We start from the raw sequence: 17521 nt of genomic DNA on the forward strand, positions 1-17521 counted from the left end.
AATTACAGTTGTCCCATTCCCCCCCCCTAACTCTCCCCTGCCTACCTTGCCCCCCACATTCAATCCTCCCCTCTATTTGTCCTTGTCTGTGTGTCCTTCATACATGTTCCTTGGCTTGACCTTTCCCCTTCTTTCCTCGTTATCTCTCTCCCACCTCCCCTCTTGTCACTGTTAGTTTGTTCATATCCATGTCTGTGGTTCTGTTTTTGCTTGATTGTTTGTTTTGTTGATTAGGTTCCACTTACAGGTGAGATCATATGGTATTTGTCTTTCACCATCCGGCTTATTTCACAGAGCATAATGCTTTCCAGTTCCATCCATGTTGTCTTGAAGGGTAGGAGTTTCTTCTTTCTGCTGCATAGTATCCCATTGTATAAATGTACCACAAGTTTTTGATCCACTCTTTTGCTGATGGACACAGGCTGTTTCCAGAACTTGGCAATTATAAATAACGCTGCTATGAACATTGGGGTGCATAGGTTCTTTTGGATTGGTGTTTCAGTATTCATAGGATACAATCCCAGCACTGGAATTGCTGAGTCAAATGGCGGTTCCATTTTTAGTTTTTTGAGGAAATTTGATGCTGTTTTCCACAGATTCTGCACCTGTCTGCATTCCCACCAATAGTATACTAGGGATCCCTTTTCTCCACATCCTCTCCAACATTTGTTGTTCATTGACTTGTTAATGATGGCCATTCTGACTGGTGTGAAGTGGTATCTCATTGTGGTTTTAATTTGCATTTCTCTGATGGCTAGTGATGCTGAGCATCCTTTCATATGTCTCTGGGCCCTCTCTGTGTCCTCCTTGGAGAAGTGTCTGTTCAGGTCCTTTGTCCATTTTTTAAATTGGATTGTTTGTCTTCCTGGAGTGGAGTCTTGTGAGTTCTTTGTATCTTTTGGAGATCAAACCCTTGTCTGGGGTGTCATTGGCAAATATATTTTCCCATACGGTTGGTTCCCTTTTCACTTTGCTGATGTTTTCTTTAGCCATGAATAAGCTTTTTAATTTGGTGTAGTTCCATTTGTTTATCCTTTCCTTTATATTCCTTGCTCCAGGTACATAACAGTGAAAATATTGCTGCATAGCATATCCGAAATTTTCCTGCCTACGTTATCCTCTAGGACTTTTGTGGTGTTATAACTTATATTTAAATCTTTTATACATCTTTAGTTTATTTTTGTATATGGTGTAAGTTGGTGTCTAGTTTCACTAAATAAAAGTAATTTTTAAAAATTGTTTTCAGCCCAAATACCATATGATATCACCGTTAACAGGGATCTAAACAAAACAAACAAGCAAGCAAAATATGACCAAAGACACTGAAATAGGGAACAGGCTGACAGGATCCAGAGGGGAGAGGGGAGAGAATCATAGGGGAAAAGGGGATGGACTCATATGAACAAGTATAAAGGCCACATGGACAATAACTAAGGGTGGGGGGTGGAAATGGGAGGGAGGTGGGGAGCATGGGGCGGAGAGCGGGCAGGGTTGGGAATATAAGACAGCAAGCTGTAATTGAACAAGAATTAAATAAAAAATATTTAAAAAAATTGTCTTCAGCCTTTGGCACCTAGAAGAATCTCTCAAAGAACTGTATGTTTATTTCCAATTATAAAATTTCCAACTATGTTTATTCCCTTCTATAAAAATATAATTGGCCTTTGTACCACCTATTTTGTTAACATAAATAATGTGTCATTTAAAAAATTATCTATGGTAAAGGTACTATTCTGCAGTTCTTTGATGACTGATTTAATCAAAATTAGGTGTGAAGTTTTAAAATTTTCAACATTTGATAATAGAGAGTACAGTTTAATTTATATAAGTATAAAGCATGGGATTGAATTGTTTAAAAGGAATTTTTTAATTTTATTTTTTAATTTTTTAAATGTATTTTATTGATTATACCATTACAGTTGTTCTTTTCCCTCCCTTCATTCTCCTCCACCCTGCACACCCCCTCCCCCACCATTCCCCCCCTTTAGTTTATGACCACGTGTCTCAAGTTCTTTAGATTCTTTATTTCCCCTACTATTCTTGCCCTCCCCCCTATCTATTTTCTACCTACTGTTTATGCTATTTTTTGTACCTTCTCCCCCTTCTCCCCCTCCCACCCCCCTATTTCTAACCCTCCATGTGATCTTCATTTCTATGGTTCCACTCCTGATGTAGCTGTCCTCTTGGTTTGCTTTTGTTTTAGGTGTGGTTGTTAGTAACTGAGTTTGCTGTCCTTTCACTGTTCCTATTTTTCGTCTTCTTTTTCTTATATAAGTCCCTTTAACATTTCATATAATAAGGGCTTGGTGATGATGAACTCCTTGAATTTGATGTTATCTGAGAAGCACTTTATCTGTCCTTCCATTCTAAATGAAAGCTTTGCTGGATAAAGCAATCTTGGCTGTAGGTCTTTGGATTTCATGACTTGGAATACTTCTTTCCAGTCCCTTCTTGTCTGTAAGGTCTCTTTTTAGAAATCCGCTGACAGTCTGATGGGAACTCCTTTGTAGGTAACTGTCCCCTTATCCCTTGCTGCTTCTAGGATTCTCTCCTTCATTTTAGTCTTGGCTAATGTAATTATGCTGTTCCTTGGTGTGTTCCTCCTTGGGTCCAGCTTCTTTGGGACTCTCTGAGCTTCCTGGATTTCCTGGAAGTCTGTTTCCTTTGCCAGATTGGAGAAGTTCTCCTTTATTTGTTCACATAAGTTTTCCACTCTTTGCCGTTCCTCTTCCCTTTCTGGTACCCCTATAATTCGGATGTTGGAACGTTTAAAGATGTCCTGGAGGTTCCCAAGCCTCTCTTCATTTTTTGAATTTTCGTTCTTCATTCTTTTCTGGTTGGATATTTCATTCTTCCTTCTGGTCCACTCCCTTGATTTGAGTCTTAGTTTCCTTTCCATCACTATTGTTTTCCTATGCATTTCCCTTCATTTCAATTAGTTTAGCCGTCATTTGTTCCTCTAATTTGTGGCTAAAATCAACCAGTTCTGTGAGCATCCTGATCACCAGTGTTTTGAACTGTGCATCTGATAGGCTGGCTATTTCTTGGTCACTTAGAGTTATTGGCTCTGGGGCTTTAAGTTCTTGAGCCACAATGTTTTGGTCTGTTTGTGCCTGTTACTATGAGGGGCAGAGCCCTAGGTGTTCACCAGGGTGGAGCAACTCAGTCACTGGGGGGCGGGGTCAAAGGAAATCAATGGCGGACCCCTCTGCCTCTTCCTGCACGGCTGGAGGGGCCTCTTGGTCCATCTCACTGCTCACTCCTTTGCTGCGTTTATCTGTGAGCACGAATGTGCAACCTCGCTCAACCTGCCCCGCACCCTCACTGGGTCCGAGATGCTACCCTGGCTGCCTGCATGCCTGGGTCCCCTGGGTTGCCTGTGCCGGGGCATCCTTCCTGTCTGACCCTGCTCCACTGCTGGCTCCACCTCTCTTACTGGTCCCGGTTGAATGGTTTGTTGTTGTCAGACTTCGTATAGTTCAGTTTTCTGTTCTTTGGCTGTGTCTTTGTTTACTAAACCTTTGTTGTATTCAAACTTGGTTGTGGGAGAAGGCACAGTGTTTCCACCTACACCTCCATCTTGGCGGAAGTCCTTAAATGGAATTTTTTAACCTGATAAATTAGGTGGCATGGATAATGTGAATGACAAATCATACTTAAATCAATTTCTTATCTTTCAGAGATCAATGACAATAGTATGCACATTTTCTTTAAAGGTTTTAGTTTTGTATGTTAACATTTTTTCACCGATTCAAAATTTGATCTATATGCTGTGCGACTAACCTAGAGATCTTTTTGAATGTGGCTCCATTACTGAGGGTGTAGAATCTTTTGTTTCCACATTAAATTTATGAGCCTTAAAATCTTGCCAAACTTAGAAAATTCACAAGTTTTGATAATTTTTTGCACTAATTGTGCTGTAGTTTCTGAGGTGGCCTTATCCTTCCCAAATTTCTCAATTTACATTATATTTGCAATGAGGCACTCTTAGGTATCTTTTATATGAAAAGGTTTAATACATGTACATTATGAAAGCAATGTCACGGACTCATTACAGAAAGTGGATATGATCTTGGGTAACTCAATTAATAAATGAGTACTTGAAAATGTTCTTTATGATTTTTGTGGCCTAAACTGGTTAAAACTAGAGTTCTTATAACATTATTTTGGTCCCCATATTTGCTGTCTCCAGGGGGGATGCAGGTCCTGGAGCTTCACTCTTTCCCATTCTGTTTGAAAATCTAAGACTCACTTTTAACGTTGCATTTTATGTTTAGTTTTCCACTTCTTTATAGATATTACAGCAGGTTATACTTGTACTTCACAGCACATTATGTCTTATACAGCAGGTTATGCCTTGTACTTCACAACAACTCAATACATATTGATAATGAAGACAACATATTTTTTAAAAAGTTATAGTAAAGAGATAATATATTTTAGTGTAACTTGAATCTGATAAATTCTAGCACTAGAAGCAATTATGGCAGTGGTATTTATTGCATCAATTGGCTGAGTTAGTGTTAATGATTTGAGAATGATGAAATATGAAATTATATTTAACATTTTTAATGAGTAAAATCTTGGAATATAGATTAAGTAGATAACACTTGAAACACTTTTGGAATAAATGATGATTTGTCTCTTTACTTTCTAATTGTTTAGACTCCCCTTGAAGTGGCCCAGCAGGCTGTGGACGCAGATGTGCACGCTGTGGGCGTGAGCACACTCGCTGCTGGTCACAGAACCCTTGTTCCCGAGCTCATCAAACAACTAACTGCCCTTGGACGGCCAGATATTCTTGTTATGTGTGGAGGGGTGATACCACCACAGGTATTTTCAACTCCTGTATTTTTCTAGTATTATGATGGGAATCATGAGTACAATAGCTTGTATGTAGTTCTTTCATTTATTGTACACCTTTCCTGAAGAGAAGTTTGTTGTAGATTTTGAGCTAAATTATTTTCTGGTGAATTTACTAAGTTCTACAAAGTCCAAAAGGGGGCAGTGGTGTTTTCTATTCCAGCTGTGTATAACTTATTATGTATAATTTAACAATTTACAGAGCTTCTGTGTAGAATTATCTCCTGGTAAACTAGTAACCCAAATTGAGATCTACTTTCTTTGCATTCAGTAAACAAGATAAAGTAATAAAATCTCACAACTGGAATAGAGAAGAATCCTAAACATACTGTGCATATGTTAACCAGAGGTATAATAAGCTGTACGTTAGCTAGTCGGCAGTGTTTGCTCATGTTTTGGAGTAGCCACCTTGTCCACTTCCTCCGTGTTCCCATCCCTCAGTATAGCCCTAAATCAGACCTGTAGCAGTAACATGGTCTGATAAAACCCTGTTTTTACTAAAGCTGATTTCCTTGGAGTACAATTTTATTTTAGCCCAAAATATAATCTTTCATATATAAATGGAATCAATCAGCCTGTCCTGAAAATTTTTGGCTGGATGGGGAAGAGATGAATTCTCTGGAACAAAAATACGGAGCAGGTAGGAAAGGAGAATTGGATGCTTGGTAATAATCAGTGATGTCAGTTAATTTACTAGTGAGGTGGGGGATACCTTCCATATTACCTTACCTATCAGTAAAATAATTAGTTAAGACATAAATTGGGTCTGTTTATAATCCACTTTTTAATTATCAAGTCCTATAAGTTCTATTTTTTATTGAGAATAGAAAAAATATTAAGATAGAAAAACTATATATGAGATTGCTGCAAGTAAGTTTTTTAAATTACTTACTGATTTTGAGAGAGAGAGAGAGAAAGTCATTGATCTGTTGTTCCACATGCATTCATTGGTTTATTTCTGTATGTGCCCTGACTGGGAATTAAAGCTGCAACCGTGGTATATATCAGGATGATGCTCTAACTAACTGAGCTACTCTGCCAAGGAAGTAAGTGACTTATAAATGCTACAAAGGCCCCACCAGTATAGCAGGAATCTGTCATTGAAATGGGATTTTTTGTTCAGGTTCACAGTTTTTTTTTCCTCCATTACAACTCAGAATATAAAATAGTGACCTTACATACTTATGAAATGAGAAAATACATATGTGTGAGGTTATGAGATTAGTAATAATGTGGGGCTAGTAAACAAACCATATTATTTTTCCTTTCTAGCAACACAGTACTTATAGGTGATATAGTCAACACAAAATTGCTTTTGTTAGCATACTTGCCTATTTTTTTTCCATAAATATAGTTTACTGCTTGGGAATATGAAGGGATTTTATTCTTTATTGCTATCTATCAGTGGAATACTTCTATCTGTATTGCAGTTTTAGAGACTATAATATCTAAGCTCCTGGGCATGATATTAAAATTTAAGAACCAAAATAATTAGGCAGCACAAAATAATGGAATTGAAATATGAGTTGAGAATAAAACAGGACTGTTATATGAGTAAGCTGCCATTTTCAAGAAATACATTTCACACAAATTATATTAACTCTCTGGATATTTGAATCACTTAGAACATCTGTAGGTGTTTACTGTGCTTCTTTTCCCCATGAATTTGAAACCTAAGGATCATTTTCTGTGATGACACACTTGAGTGTTAATATGGATATTCTTTATAATATAATTATAGCAGTCAATATCCATGCATTTTCCTTGTTATTTGTTGGCTGTAAATATATAAAATATTATTTGACTGAAAGACACTTAGACTTTAAATTAGATAGCACTAATATATGGTAGTCAGTCAAACAGATTCAGCCACTGCCATTGTGCAGCTTGTAGTTTCTGTAGCCTGATTAGCTACTTGTGGTTTGGCCTCACTAGCACGTGTAACTACCATCAGGACCTTCTAACCCTTTAAATGACAGCAGCATCCAAGTATTGTATTTCAGGCAAGGTTAGCAGCCTCATGGTGCCTACTTCCATCATTAGGTAGGCAGTGTGACAGGCCTGGTCCAGCTCAGTGGAGGACATTGTACAATAATGACCTTTTATTTAGAAATAATTTCGAACTAATAGGTGAGGTACAAAATGCAGATAGTACAGAGAACACCAGCATACCCTTTACACAGATTCCCTTGTTTCTGACATTTTATCCTCTCATCAGAATACCTTTGACAAGGCTTATGTAAGGCTTACATAAGCCAAGGACCCTTTCTGCAGCTGCAACATGTCACAGGCCTCTCCTAGTTGAGTCCTCGATCCCAAATCCATAACTCAGATGTCAGAACAAATGGTATACAGCATTATTAGGAAAAACAGAAGATAACATATCAATTTGATCATCCCCAATTTGCAGGTAATTGTTATTACATGTTTTAGCAATTTTTCTTGGGAACTCTTAAATCTAGAGCACCTGCCCAAGAACAAGGACATATTTTGAGCGCCCTTAGATGCCTTATGCTGAGGATGTAAAGATGAGTGGACATTATCTCTGTCCTTAGGAGTTCATAGACTAGAAGGAGAAAAGTTCAATAAGATGTGTTAAGTGCCACTGCAGAATTATAGTATTAAGAGAATATTATAAGGAAATAATAGAATATAAAAGAAATAGTTGGGGGATAATTAGCATTATGATGTAACTTATCACCCAAATATGATCACTTTTTAGAATAAAAATGGGTGCTATTAAAAAGGGCACTGCAAAAACCAAAGAGTGATTAAAAAATGGTTGGAGTACCTGAATAGACATATTTCCAAAGAAAACATACAAATGGTCAACAGGTACCTGAAAAGACACTCAGCATCATTAGTCATCAATTAAATGCAAATCAAAACCACGAGATACCCCCTCACACCTGTTAGAATAGCTGTTGTGAAAGGACAAGAAATAACAGGTGTTGGCAAGGATGTGGAGAAATGGGAACCTTGTACACTTTGGTGGGAATGTATATTGGTACAGCCACTGTGGATCAGTGTGGATGTTCTTAAAAAATAATAAAAAATAGGACTACCATATGATCCTGTAATTCCACTTCTGGGCATTTATCTGAAGAAAATGAAAACATGCACCTCCATGAAAATGGGGTACATACACCTAATGGAATATTATTCAGCCATGAAAACAATGAAATCTTGCTATTTGTGACAACACTTGAGGGTATTCTGCTAAGTGAAACAACTCAGACAGAGAAAGACAAATACAATATGATCTCACTTATATGTGGAAGAACAGACTGGTGATTGCCAGAGGGTGGAGGGTGGGTGAAATGGGTGAAGGGGGAATCAAAAGGTACAAGAACCTTCCAGTTATAAAATAAATAAGCCAAAATAAGTAAATGAGTAAATAAGTGTGTTTATATATGGAGATACAGTGTGTGGCATGGCAACTGTGGCTAATAATATACTATATTGCATATTTGTTACTAAGAGGTTGCTAAGAGAATGAATCTTAAAAGTTCTCAACACACACGATTCTCTAACTCTGTGTAATGATGGGTGTTAGCTGGACATACTGTGGTGATCATTTTGTAATATATACAAACATCATTGTTTATGTACCTGAAACTGAGATAATGTTGTATGTCACTTATACCTCAATGAAAGAAAAAGCTCATGAGAAAAGAGAAAAGCTGCTGCCACAGTAAGCACAAACTAGAATGTCCTGGCGTATATAACCGGCTAGTGACTGAGGGTCAGGGCTTTAAAGCGTGTCCTAAACTACCTGTCATAGCTATAAATATTCCAGCATTGAAGCAGCCTAAAGCCTGGATGTGTATTTGTGTCCTGGGAATATTTTCACTCAAACTTGGACTATGTTTAAAATAAACTAATAAACAGCAGCATCAACAACAGAGAATTTTTAAAAAATGAGCTAATCTTCATTTATAAAAATCTAACTCATGAAGCCAAATTCAAAGTATAACTGTTCACTAGATGCAGATAAAACACCTTGGAGAATGTAACTGGTCTTGTAAACTCAAAGCTATAATATGATACTAAGTTTAACACAAATAATGATACATAGGGAGAATTTAGATGAGAGACAATTTTGGTCTAGGGCTCAGATCTTCTCAAGCTGTGGGGCATACAGCTCTCACCATGAACAACACACTGGGGTGTTTGGAAAATGGGCAGAACGTGTTTTGTTCTTGTAATGACTCAGAGTGTAAGGATGGTGCTGGTGGCTCTTAGCAGTTTCAGTCAAGGAAGAATTTTCGGTGCAAATGCCACTAGTGTACCGGTTGAGAAAGTCTGGGGCACTGGGGATGAAGAAGAAAGAGAAGCAAGTATTGTATTTTTATTTCATTTTATTGAAATTAAAAGTAGTATTGTTTCTATTAATTAAACTGATTCTTTCAACAGGATTATGAATTTCTGTTTGAAGTTGGTGTTTCCAATGTGTTTGGTCCTGGGACTCGAATTCCAAAGGCTGCTGTTCAAGTACTTGATGATATTGAGAAGTGTTTGGAAAAGAAGCAGCAAGTGATGTAACATCCTGTTTTTGTTTTAGCTTTTCCCTAAAATACTCTTTCAGTGGTCATGAAAGAAGATATTTTCAGTTTAATTCAGTGCCTGCTACATGCTTTCCTGAAAGCTTAATGTTAAAATACCTGACTTATAAGATGTTGTCATGCTGTATAAGTGTGTGAGTACAGCTTCACTCAGAAAGATTATTCTCATGTATTTTTAAAACTGGAATAAAAAGTCTTCACGGTAAAATTTTAAAAAATCATTTAAAAACCCTAAAATCAACATCATGTTATGAGGGGCAGATTGTATTATGTATTTTTAAGAACTGAAATAAAACGTCTTCATGTTAAAATTAAAAAAAATATTTCCTCAAAAACTCAATAACACATGCTCAATACTTTATCAGAAACTGTAGGCATAGGTATTATTTTCAAAAACATGATTTTTCTGGGAAAAAAATCATGATTTCTGTTTGTAAATCTATTTACTTTCTATTTTAAGAATTAAAGTATACCTTTAAATAATCTGTGTAGTTCCATTTTCAGTTTAGCATTATACTGACTTGAGTACCAGAAGGTAAAGTCCATATATGAATAAAATAATTACATCTATCTTGGAAAAAATGGGGGGTGTTAATGTAGAATAATATGTTGTGGTTATAGTTTTCAGCCAAATTCTATCAGGATTACTTTGGTAGGAGTATTAAATTGGACCCGAAAGTTGGAACAGGAGGGAAACAGCAGGATGCTTTTTCTGATCTGACTACTTTCCTCCTGGGCATGAGTGTGTGACCTTGTTAGTGCTGGGCTTGGCTCCAGGTCCTGGAGAGTGGACACCTCTTAGTAGTCCCTAAGCTGAAAGTGCTTTGGTTGTGAGTATGGCTTCCCCCAGAGTGACGATGTAAGCTGGGAGTGTAGAAGGGCTACAGTATCTGTATCTGGAAAAGGCAGAGACAGAATTCAGTCTAAGTCTGAAGGCCTGACAACGAAAGGAGACTGTGGTATATATCCCAGTGAGGCTGGAAAAAAGGGGATGAATTCCTCCTTCCTTTGCCTTGTCCTATTCAGGCCCTCAACAGATTGGATCATGCCTGGCCACATTGGGGCGGGCAGTCTACTTTACTAAGTCCACTAATTCAACTGCTAGTTGCATTTAGAAACGCCCTAATGGGCACACCCAGAAATGGGACTTAATGTAGATACCCTGTGACCACTCAGCTTGACACATAAAATGACCCAACAGAGCCCTTGTACATTGCTGGTGAGAATGTACAATGCTGCTGCTGTGGAAAATGATAAGATTAAAAAAACAAAAACAAAAACCCAACCAATTACCAAATGGCCCAGCAATTCCACTTTGGGGTATACATCCAAAAAAATTGAAAGCAGGGACTCAAACAGATATTTGTACATCTATTTCCATAGCAGCATAGGGTCTAGGGACAGATGAATGGGTAAATAAAATGTATATACTTACAATATGAATACTATTCAGTCTTCCTAAGGAAGGAAATTCTTCCTTATTGGGCACATGCAACAACATCATAGATGAACCTTGAAGACGTTCAAGTGAAATAAGCCAGTCACAAAAGGACAAATACGATTTCAGTTACACGAGGTACCTAGAATAGTCCTATTTATAGAGACAGAAAGTAGGATGGTGGTGCCATGGCCTGGGGAGAGGAAGGAATGGGGAATTAGTGTTCAGTGGGTGTGGGGGTTCAGTGGGCAAAGAGCTCCAAGATGGACAGTGGTGATGGCTGTACAGCAATGGAAGTGTACTTAAAACACAGAACTGTTCCCTTAAAAATGGTTAATAAGGTAAGTGCTATGTATATTGGACCACAGTAAAAAGTATTTAGGACAGTCTTGGCATGCTCCATGTTATATAAGAATTAATTGCTAATATTATTGTTATTACTATCATTAAGGCATAAAGCTGGGAAGGCAGATGGGCCAGGTCACATATAGAGGCTTGTACAGTTAGGGATTTGGACTTTATCCTGTAGATAGAGACAGAGAATTATGTAAGGGTTTTAACCACAGAAAGAATCTGATAAGATTTGTGTTTTTAGCACCATAGCTATGGGAACGATGCCTTTGAATGGGGGCAAGACTGGAGACAAGAGTTCCGAGACTTACAGTAATGCAATGGAGAAATTCTAAGTATAATATTACACTTATCTGCTTAGGTGCTTCCCAGAGATGGCTAAGATGGAGAGGATATGATCTTCTTTTGGAAGATTGAATTGACAGAATTCAGATTTAATCTTTAACAGAAAAAGTGCTCCTGATTTTTAGGTATTTGCTGTGTGGAATCTGCTATGTTCCCTCACCTATTTTGGTTGTTCTTTTGCGGGCTTTTTTTTTTCTTTCTGGTTTTCACATTTTTATTGGGGGCATTTGGGAGGGGACTTCCTCCCAGTCAGTGGAGGTGTTCAGTTTTCTCAGCCACTCCAAGCTTGGACCCTGGGAGTCCTGGGGATGGCTGGGCATGTCAGGCTTGTTCCCATCCTATGGGATAGGCACAGGGTAGTTGTAGGGTGTGACCTGGTTGATCATGGCGGCATACTTGGTGTGGGAACTGAATGGGGGCAGAACTATGGTGAGGCCCCAGTGGTAAAGGACGTGACCAGCACTGGCGCCTTGGCCCAGACACCCTGAGGCTCCGGGCTCTCTTCACCTCGGTGGCAGCAGCAGCTTGTGGACCTTTTGGATGTGCAGTGATTTTATGACTCGATACACAGGAATAAAGTCAAAAGCAGGAAAAGGTAAAGTTATGGGACTTGTTTTCCAATGATCTTTTGACAATACTAGAGCTCTGGAAACTTTTCTGGCTTTGGAAGTAGACTGGAATGATATCTTTAGGGTTCTCTGAAGACATCAAAATTCTTTCCCTGAAGCTTATTGGAAATGTAAGTGTTATGCAAATATAATAGTGGTATAGGAAGTAGAGAAGTGTGATGAGGCACCCTTTCTGAGCAAAATCTGCACGGAAGTAGGAGAGATATAGTAATGAAGTCTCCTGATTTCCACTTCAGGGAGGGGGATGCATGTGATGGAGAGGAGAGAGGAAGGGGTGAAGAACTCTAGCTCTATCCACAGACCCGATCATGCCTCCTCTAGCACCTTTACATTCCTACCCTCTTCGCACTACTCAGAAAGTCCCCCTTTTAAAAATAAAGGATCTAATATTATTTCTACTAATAGGTTAATTCTGCCTCTTTTTTAAAAAAAAGATTTTATTTTTAGAGAGAGGGGAAGGGAGGGAGAAAGAGGAAGAGAAACATTGATGTGCTAGAGATACATCCATCAGTTGCCTCTCACGTGCCCCCAGTTGGGGACCTGGCCCATAATTCAGGTCCACAACTCAGGCATATGCCCTGACTGGGAATTGAACCAGCAACCCCTTGGTTCGCAGGCTGGTATTCAGTCCACTGAACCACACCATTCAGGGCATTTCTGCCTCTTTTAAAAAGAATAATGGATCATCCTTTAGGCCATTATACAAAGCATGATTTTTCAAGTAGGCTAAAGGTGACAAAATTTTAAAAATCTATATAATTATATCTACATGTTTATTATTGAAGTATTGTCTAATCTGTGCTTACATTGTGAAAAATGCTCTGAGCATTTAAAGATACTTTTGAAGAAAAATCATTTTGATTTTCCTCATTAAACATAATGCTAAGTTTTTCTTGTTCTCAGATTCTTCTTTTACTTTTTTCTATTTTACCTATAGGTGTCTCCCTAAGTCCAGGATTATTCCATACCCTTGAAACACTGTTTGAAAAGATGCCCATCCTAGAGACTCGTAGGTGCTATAAACACTCTCAGAAAAAGCACATCTCTTTAAAAATCTGCTCAGATGCACCTAATGTCATCCTTTGTAATGATGATCTATGGTCAGCGAAGCTCCGTGTTGATCACTGTTCATGAGCTGAGCTGCATTTGTCTTAAAATGGTTAGTTCATTAGCAATGGAGCTAGAATATGACCTTGGATATGATATTATTATTGAATATTATTCAGTAAGTTCAACCATAATTCAAATTGACTCATTTTCTTAGTAATTCTTCATGGCCTATTTCCTCCCTCTGCATTCAAACATCTTACTGCTACAGTGACCTTCTTTCTCTTCCATTCACCATGAAGTCAGGCGTGATAAAAGTAATTTACACGTAAGATGATACACATATTCCCCTGAAGTCCTTTTAAAAAAAGAGAAATGCAGCCTGGCTTATGTGGCTCAGTTGGTTGGAGCGTTGTCCTGTGATCGAAGGGTTGCAGGTTTGATTCCCAGTAAGGGCACGTACCTAAGTTGCAGGTTTGATCCCCATCCCGGCACATACTGAAGGCAACCAGTTGATCCTTCTCTCTCCCATCGGTGTTTCTCTTCAGTTCCTTTTTCCCTCCCTTGCTGCCTAAGAGCAATGAGAAAATGTCCTCGGGTGAGGATAAAAGTAAATAAAAATAAAAAAGACATGCAGAATTTAATGACTTCTTTCAGGATGATTCTAATAATTTGATTCTAAGGTCATGGACAAAATATTAATTTAGATAAATACCATGAAATGATGTTATATTTTTATTGACTGAATATCATTTGTTAAATTCTAATATGCTATTACTTTTGGAAAATGAAAACATAGAAGATTTTATTGTTTTAGCAAAGCTTCACATGGCCAATAAGCATTAAATATGTCTATAGCAAAAGAGACTTTTTCTTACTCAGTTCTTCCTGTGACTGGGGCTTAGACTGAGCCTTGTTAGGGGTAGAAGAGTAAAGTAACAGGGATGACATTCTGCTGTTTTCTAGACTGTCTTTAATAAGACCTCAGTCTGTCCTATTTTCTCCTTTAGTTTTGTCATTCTCATTAGACTGCATGGTCATCAGACCAACTTTAATGACAATTTTCTGTCAGAATGAATGCTTATCTAGACAGCAAGTTTTGAAGGACTCCAGGTAGATGGCCCTTTTTGCCCCTAACATGTTTTTTTGGTGAAAGGCATCAAGACCTGTAAAAATATTCTTTAAAATCGCAAGTATGTCTGCTAAAAGCATAATGTCAAATGGAACATTTAAGTTTATTCTAAAAGCCACGAGTGAGAGGCCACTGGTAACTACACAGGTTGTGCACTGCACAGCCCGGAAAGCCGCTGCCTCTGTAGCCACGCACTGTCGCAGCTTTGCTTGCGCTGTGCCACAGTTCTGCCTCTTAAACGAGGGTGTTGATAGAGCCCACATAAAATGTTGGCTGTAAGGATTAAATGTTAACAATGCATGGAACCTGCTTTGAACTGTGCAACATGCAGTAGAAGACCAGTAAATGTTTTCTATCACAATTATTATATTTGATGCTATGGAAATAAAAATAATACATGCATACATGGTTCTTCTCAAGCAGCTGGTATCCAGTTTGCAGACAATGAATTCCTAAGAAGACTGTGACGTGTTGTAAAGGAGGTCTCCACATAGTGCTGTGGGAACACATGGAGTTGCTGATTTTCTCCTGTGGGAGAAAGGACAGGTACATAGAGGAGCCAACACCTGGGGCCTAATATGACAACAGAGTGTAAGTGGGCAGAGGTACGAGGATTTGTAACAGAGGCATCAGTCAACAGCATCAGGGAAACGGGAGCAGTAGATGAGCTTGAAGCATGAAATTCATGATAAGCTTGAGATGTAGGATATGGATTTTATCATTTATTAACATCTTCATGTGAATTCTTTTTACAGTTGATTTTCTCCAGGTAGCTCGCTGATTTCAACTAGGAGATATTCGTCTATTATAGAAGTAGAAAAATAATTCTCTATTATCGCCTTTAAAAGTACTCTGAGCTATACGACTTTTTATTTTTCCTCATGTGCTTTCCGTAACTAAGGCCTTTGTGATTGGTAGCAGCTTCCTTGAACGCCAGTGAAAGCAGGGACACGGAGAAATTTTGCCATTTCCTTGTCTTTTGCCTGAGGTTGGCCAAGGCTTCTGAGATTGGGGAGGGATTTCTCAAACTGTGGCCGATGGCCCGCTTTATGACTGCTTACCAAAAATGCAGTGTGGCTCAGAATAGACCCCTTCCTTTCAACCCACTGCAAACCCCACACTCAAACCCAGGGCCACTGTACTAAGTATATTATGGGTTACATAGAAATCTGCTAACGGATTACTGGAAAATCATTGCATTGTTTGGGGGGAAGACAAAATTTTTAGGCATTTAACATTGTTAAAAAATTCTTGGAAACTGCAACTTAAAGCAAAACGATGTATGATGAAACCAATTTTAGCACAGACTAATTGATTTAAACTACAGTTAAGTTCTTGTGTCATATTTCTGGTCACTAAACCATCATCAAACTTCTAAATAAAGACCCAAAACACATCTAATATTAAACATTGAAATAAGTGTGTGATATACACCCAATTTAAGACAGGTTAATGAAAACAAGGTAAGTATTTTCCAACCTGCTATTTCAGTTCAGGGCTGTGGGTGGTGGAGCCCATCCCGGCAGCTCAGGGTGCAAAGCTGGACACCCTGGACAGGATGCCCTTCCACCATAGGGCTTCTCATGCACCCTGCCTGCCTCACATTAATCAGCTGGGACACGTTACTTTGCCTGATGTGCACATCTGTGGAATGTGGGAGGAAATTGGACCTGGAGAAAAGACACAGGGAGAGTGTGGAAACTCCACTCGAGCAGTGGCCATGGCCAGGAATTGATTTTTTCCCCTCATCAACTTATAATGAAACAAGGTTGAGTGAACGAGTGTTATTTAAGGACCTGCTATGCTTGAATTGGCAGCAATCATTCATAAAATGGCTCGGAGATGGTGTCTGCAATAGGCCAAACAACTAAGACAAGCTGTGTTCACTGCCTTTTCAGGTGAGAGAATTCAATCACTTGCTATTTTGGCTTGCCTAAACAAAGAGGCATTTCTCCCCAAATCTAGGGGACTAGAGGACTAGAGAACTTATTATGATCATCAAGCAAAGAACCAGGAGCAGAAAGGGATTTTTTGTTTGTTTGTTTCAAGAGTCAAAGTGACCTTTCTGTTCTCCAAAATGCCAGACCTTATTATAGAAGGCATTTGAGATAATTCTAGACTTCCATTTGCTAGGAATCCAGCTAAGGGTTCTTTAAACATCTAATCATTAGCCAATTGCTGGGTATGAATCAGTCTTCAGTGGACTGAAAATGATTCTGTGAAATGTCTTTCCTCCATCATTTTGAGGAGGATGTGGCATTTTATTCAGTCAAGTTTTCTGACTCATCAATGTCTCTATTCAGTTAGATGACAGATTTGTAGATCAAGAGGAAAATAATCTACATGTATGATTTCAAACATTCTGTCCCAAATATACTTTCTTCCATATACAGTGGAGCTGGAAATTCTCTTAACAGTAGACAGCATCTTTAATTCCAGTTAGAATTGCGAGTAAACCATAAATAACTCTGAGAGACTGTTGACAATCCTCACTGCTCTTTTTACACACATCCATTTTAATCTGGGAGAGATTATGAAGGAGCTAAGGGTGTGTAATAATCGATGAATAGAAGATAAATAATAGAAGTAGGGGAAGGGGCAGAGGAGAAGGGAAGATTATGGCATAGAAAAATGGGATTTTTCTGAACAATGTAAAATCAGCAGCAAAGCTTTTTTTTTTTTCAATCATCTGTGTACAGCTCATGCTTTCATTGCCCTGGTATGGCTTCACAGAGCCCAGGTTTGGTTCGAGAACAAAAAGAGCCCAACACACATGTCGTGAACACCTCCTGTGGATGTCGACAGGAACGGTGCTTTCCATGGGGAACCAAGAGTGGACAGAAAATGGCAAGCTAAGGAATGCTGCATGGATATGCTCCTCTGTATAGACGTGTTTTTGCTGTCAAAATCTCCATTTCCATGAAATACAATAACGTATTTTAACAGGTGTGTATTTGCCTGTGTGCGCACTCAAGCAGGCATGCAGGGCTAAAAGAAAACATTTTCACTCTATGTCATTGCCATGGGTCCTATAAATGGTAGCAAAAATGTGCAAGTGGTGCAGAAGCAACCTGATGGTGGGTATTGATGGGTATAAGGCTTTCTATTTTTAAGATTCTGATTTCGCTTTGGAAATACACTTCCCTTTTCT

At 38.6% G+C, this 17521-nt stretch overlaps 1 protein-coding gene across 3 annotated transcripts in view; it reads left to right on the top strand.

The window, feature by feature from the left end:
- Nucleotides 1-9882, top strand: part of MMUT (methylmalonyl-CoA mutase) — a 37231-nt gene extending 27349 nt beyond the window's left edge. For 2 of the 3 annotated variants that reach the window (XM_037054513.1, XM_037054523.1), the window contains exons 12-13: nucleotides 4666-4833; nucleotides 9280-9638. In XM_037054513.1, the coding sequence (XP_036910408.1) occupies nucleotides 4666-4833; nucleotides 9280-9408 (297 nt within the window). In that variant the 3' untranslated portion in view covers nucleotides 9409-9638. Of the gene's footprint in view, nucleotides 1-4665; nucleotides 4834-9279; nucleotides 9639-9710 lie in introns of those variants that run through there. The other variant, XR_005067649.1, reaches the window with a different exon arrangement.
- Nucleotides 9883-17521: the final 7639 nt, after the last annotated feature.

Source organism: Sturnira hondurensis, unplaced genomic scaffold (genome assembly GCF_014824575.4).
Source record: "Sturnira hondurensis isolate 20B ecotype Veracruz unplaced genomic scaffold, ASM1482457v3 Scaffold0000880, whole genome shotgun sequence".
In the NCBI taxonomy this organism is placed as follows: domain Eukaryota; kingdom Metazoa; phylum Chordata; class Mammalia; order Chiroptera; family Phyllostomidae; genus Sturnira; species Sturnira hondurensis.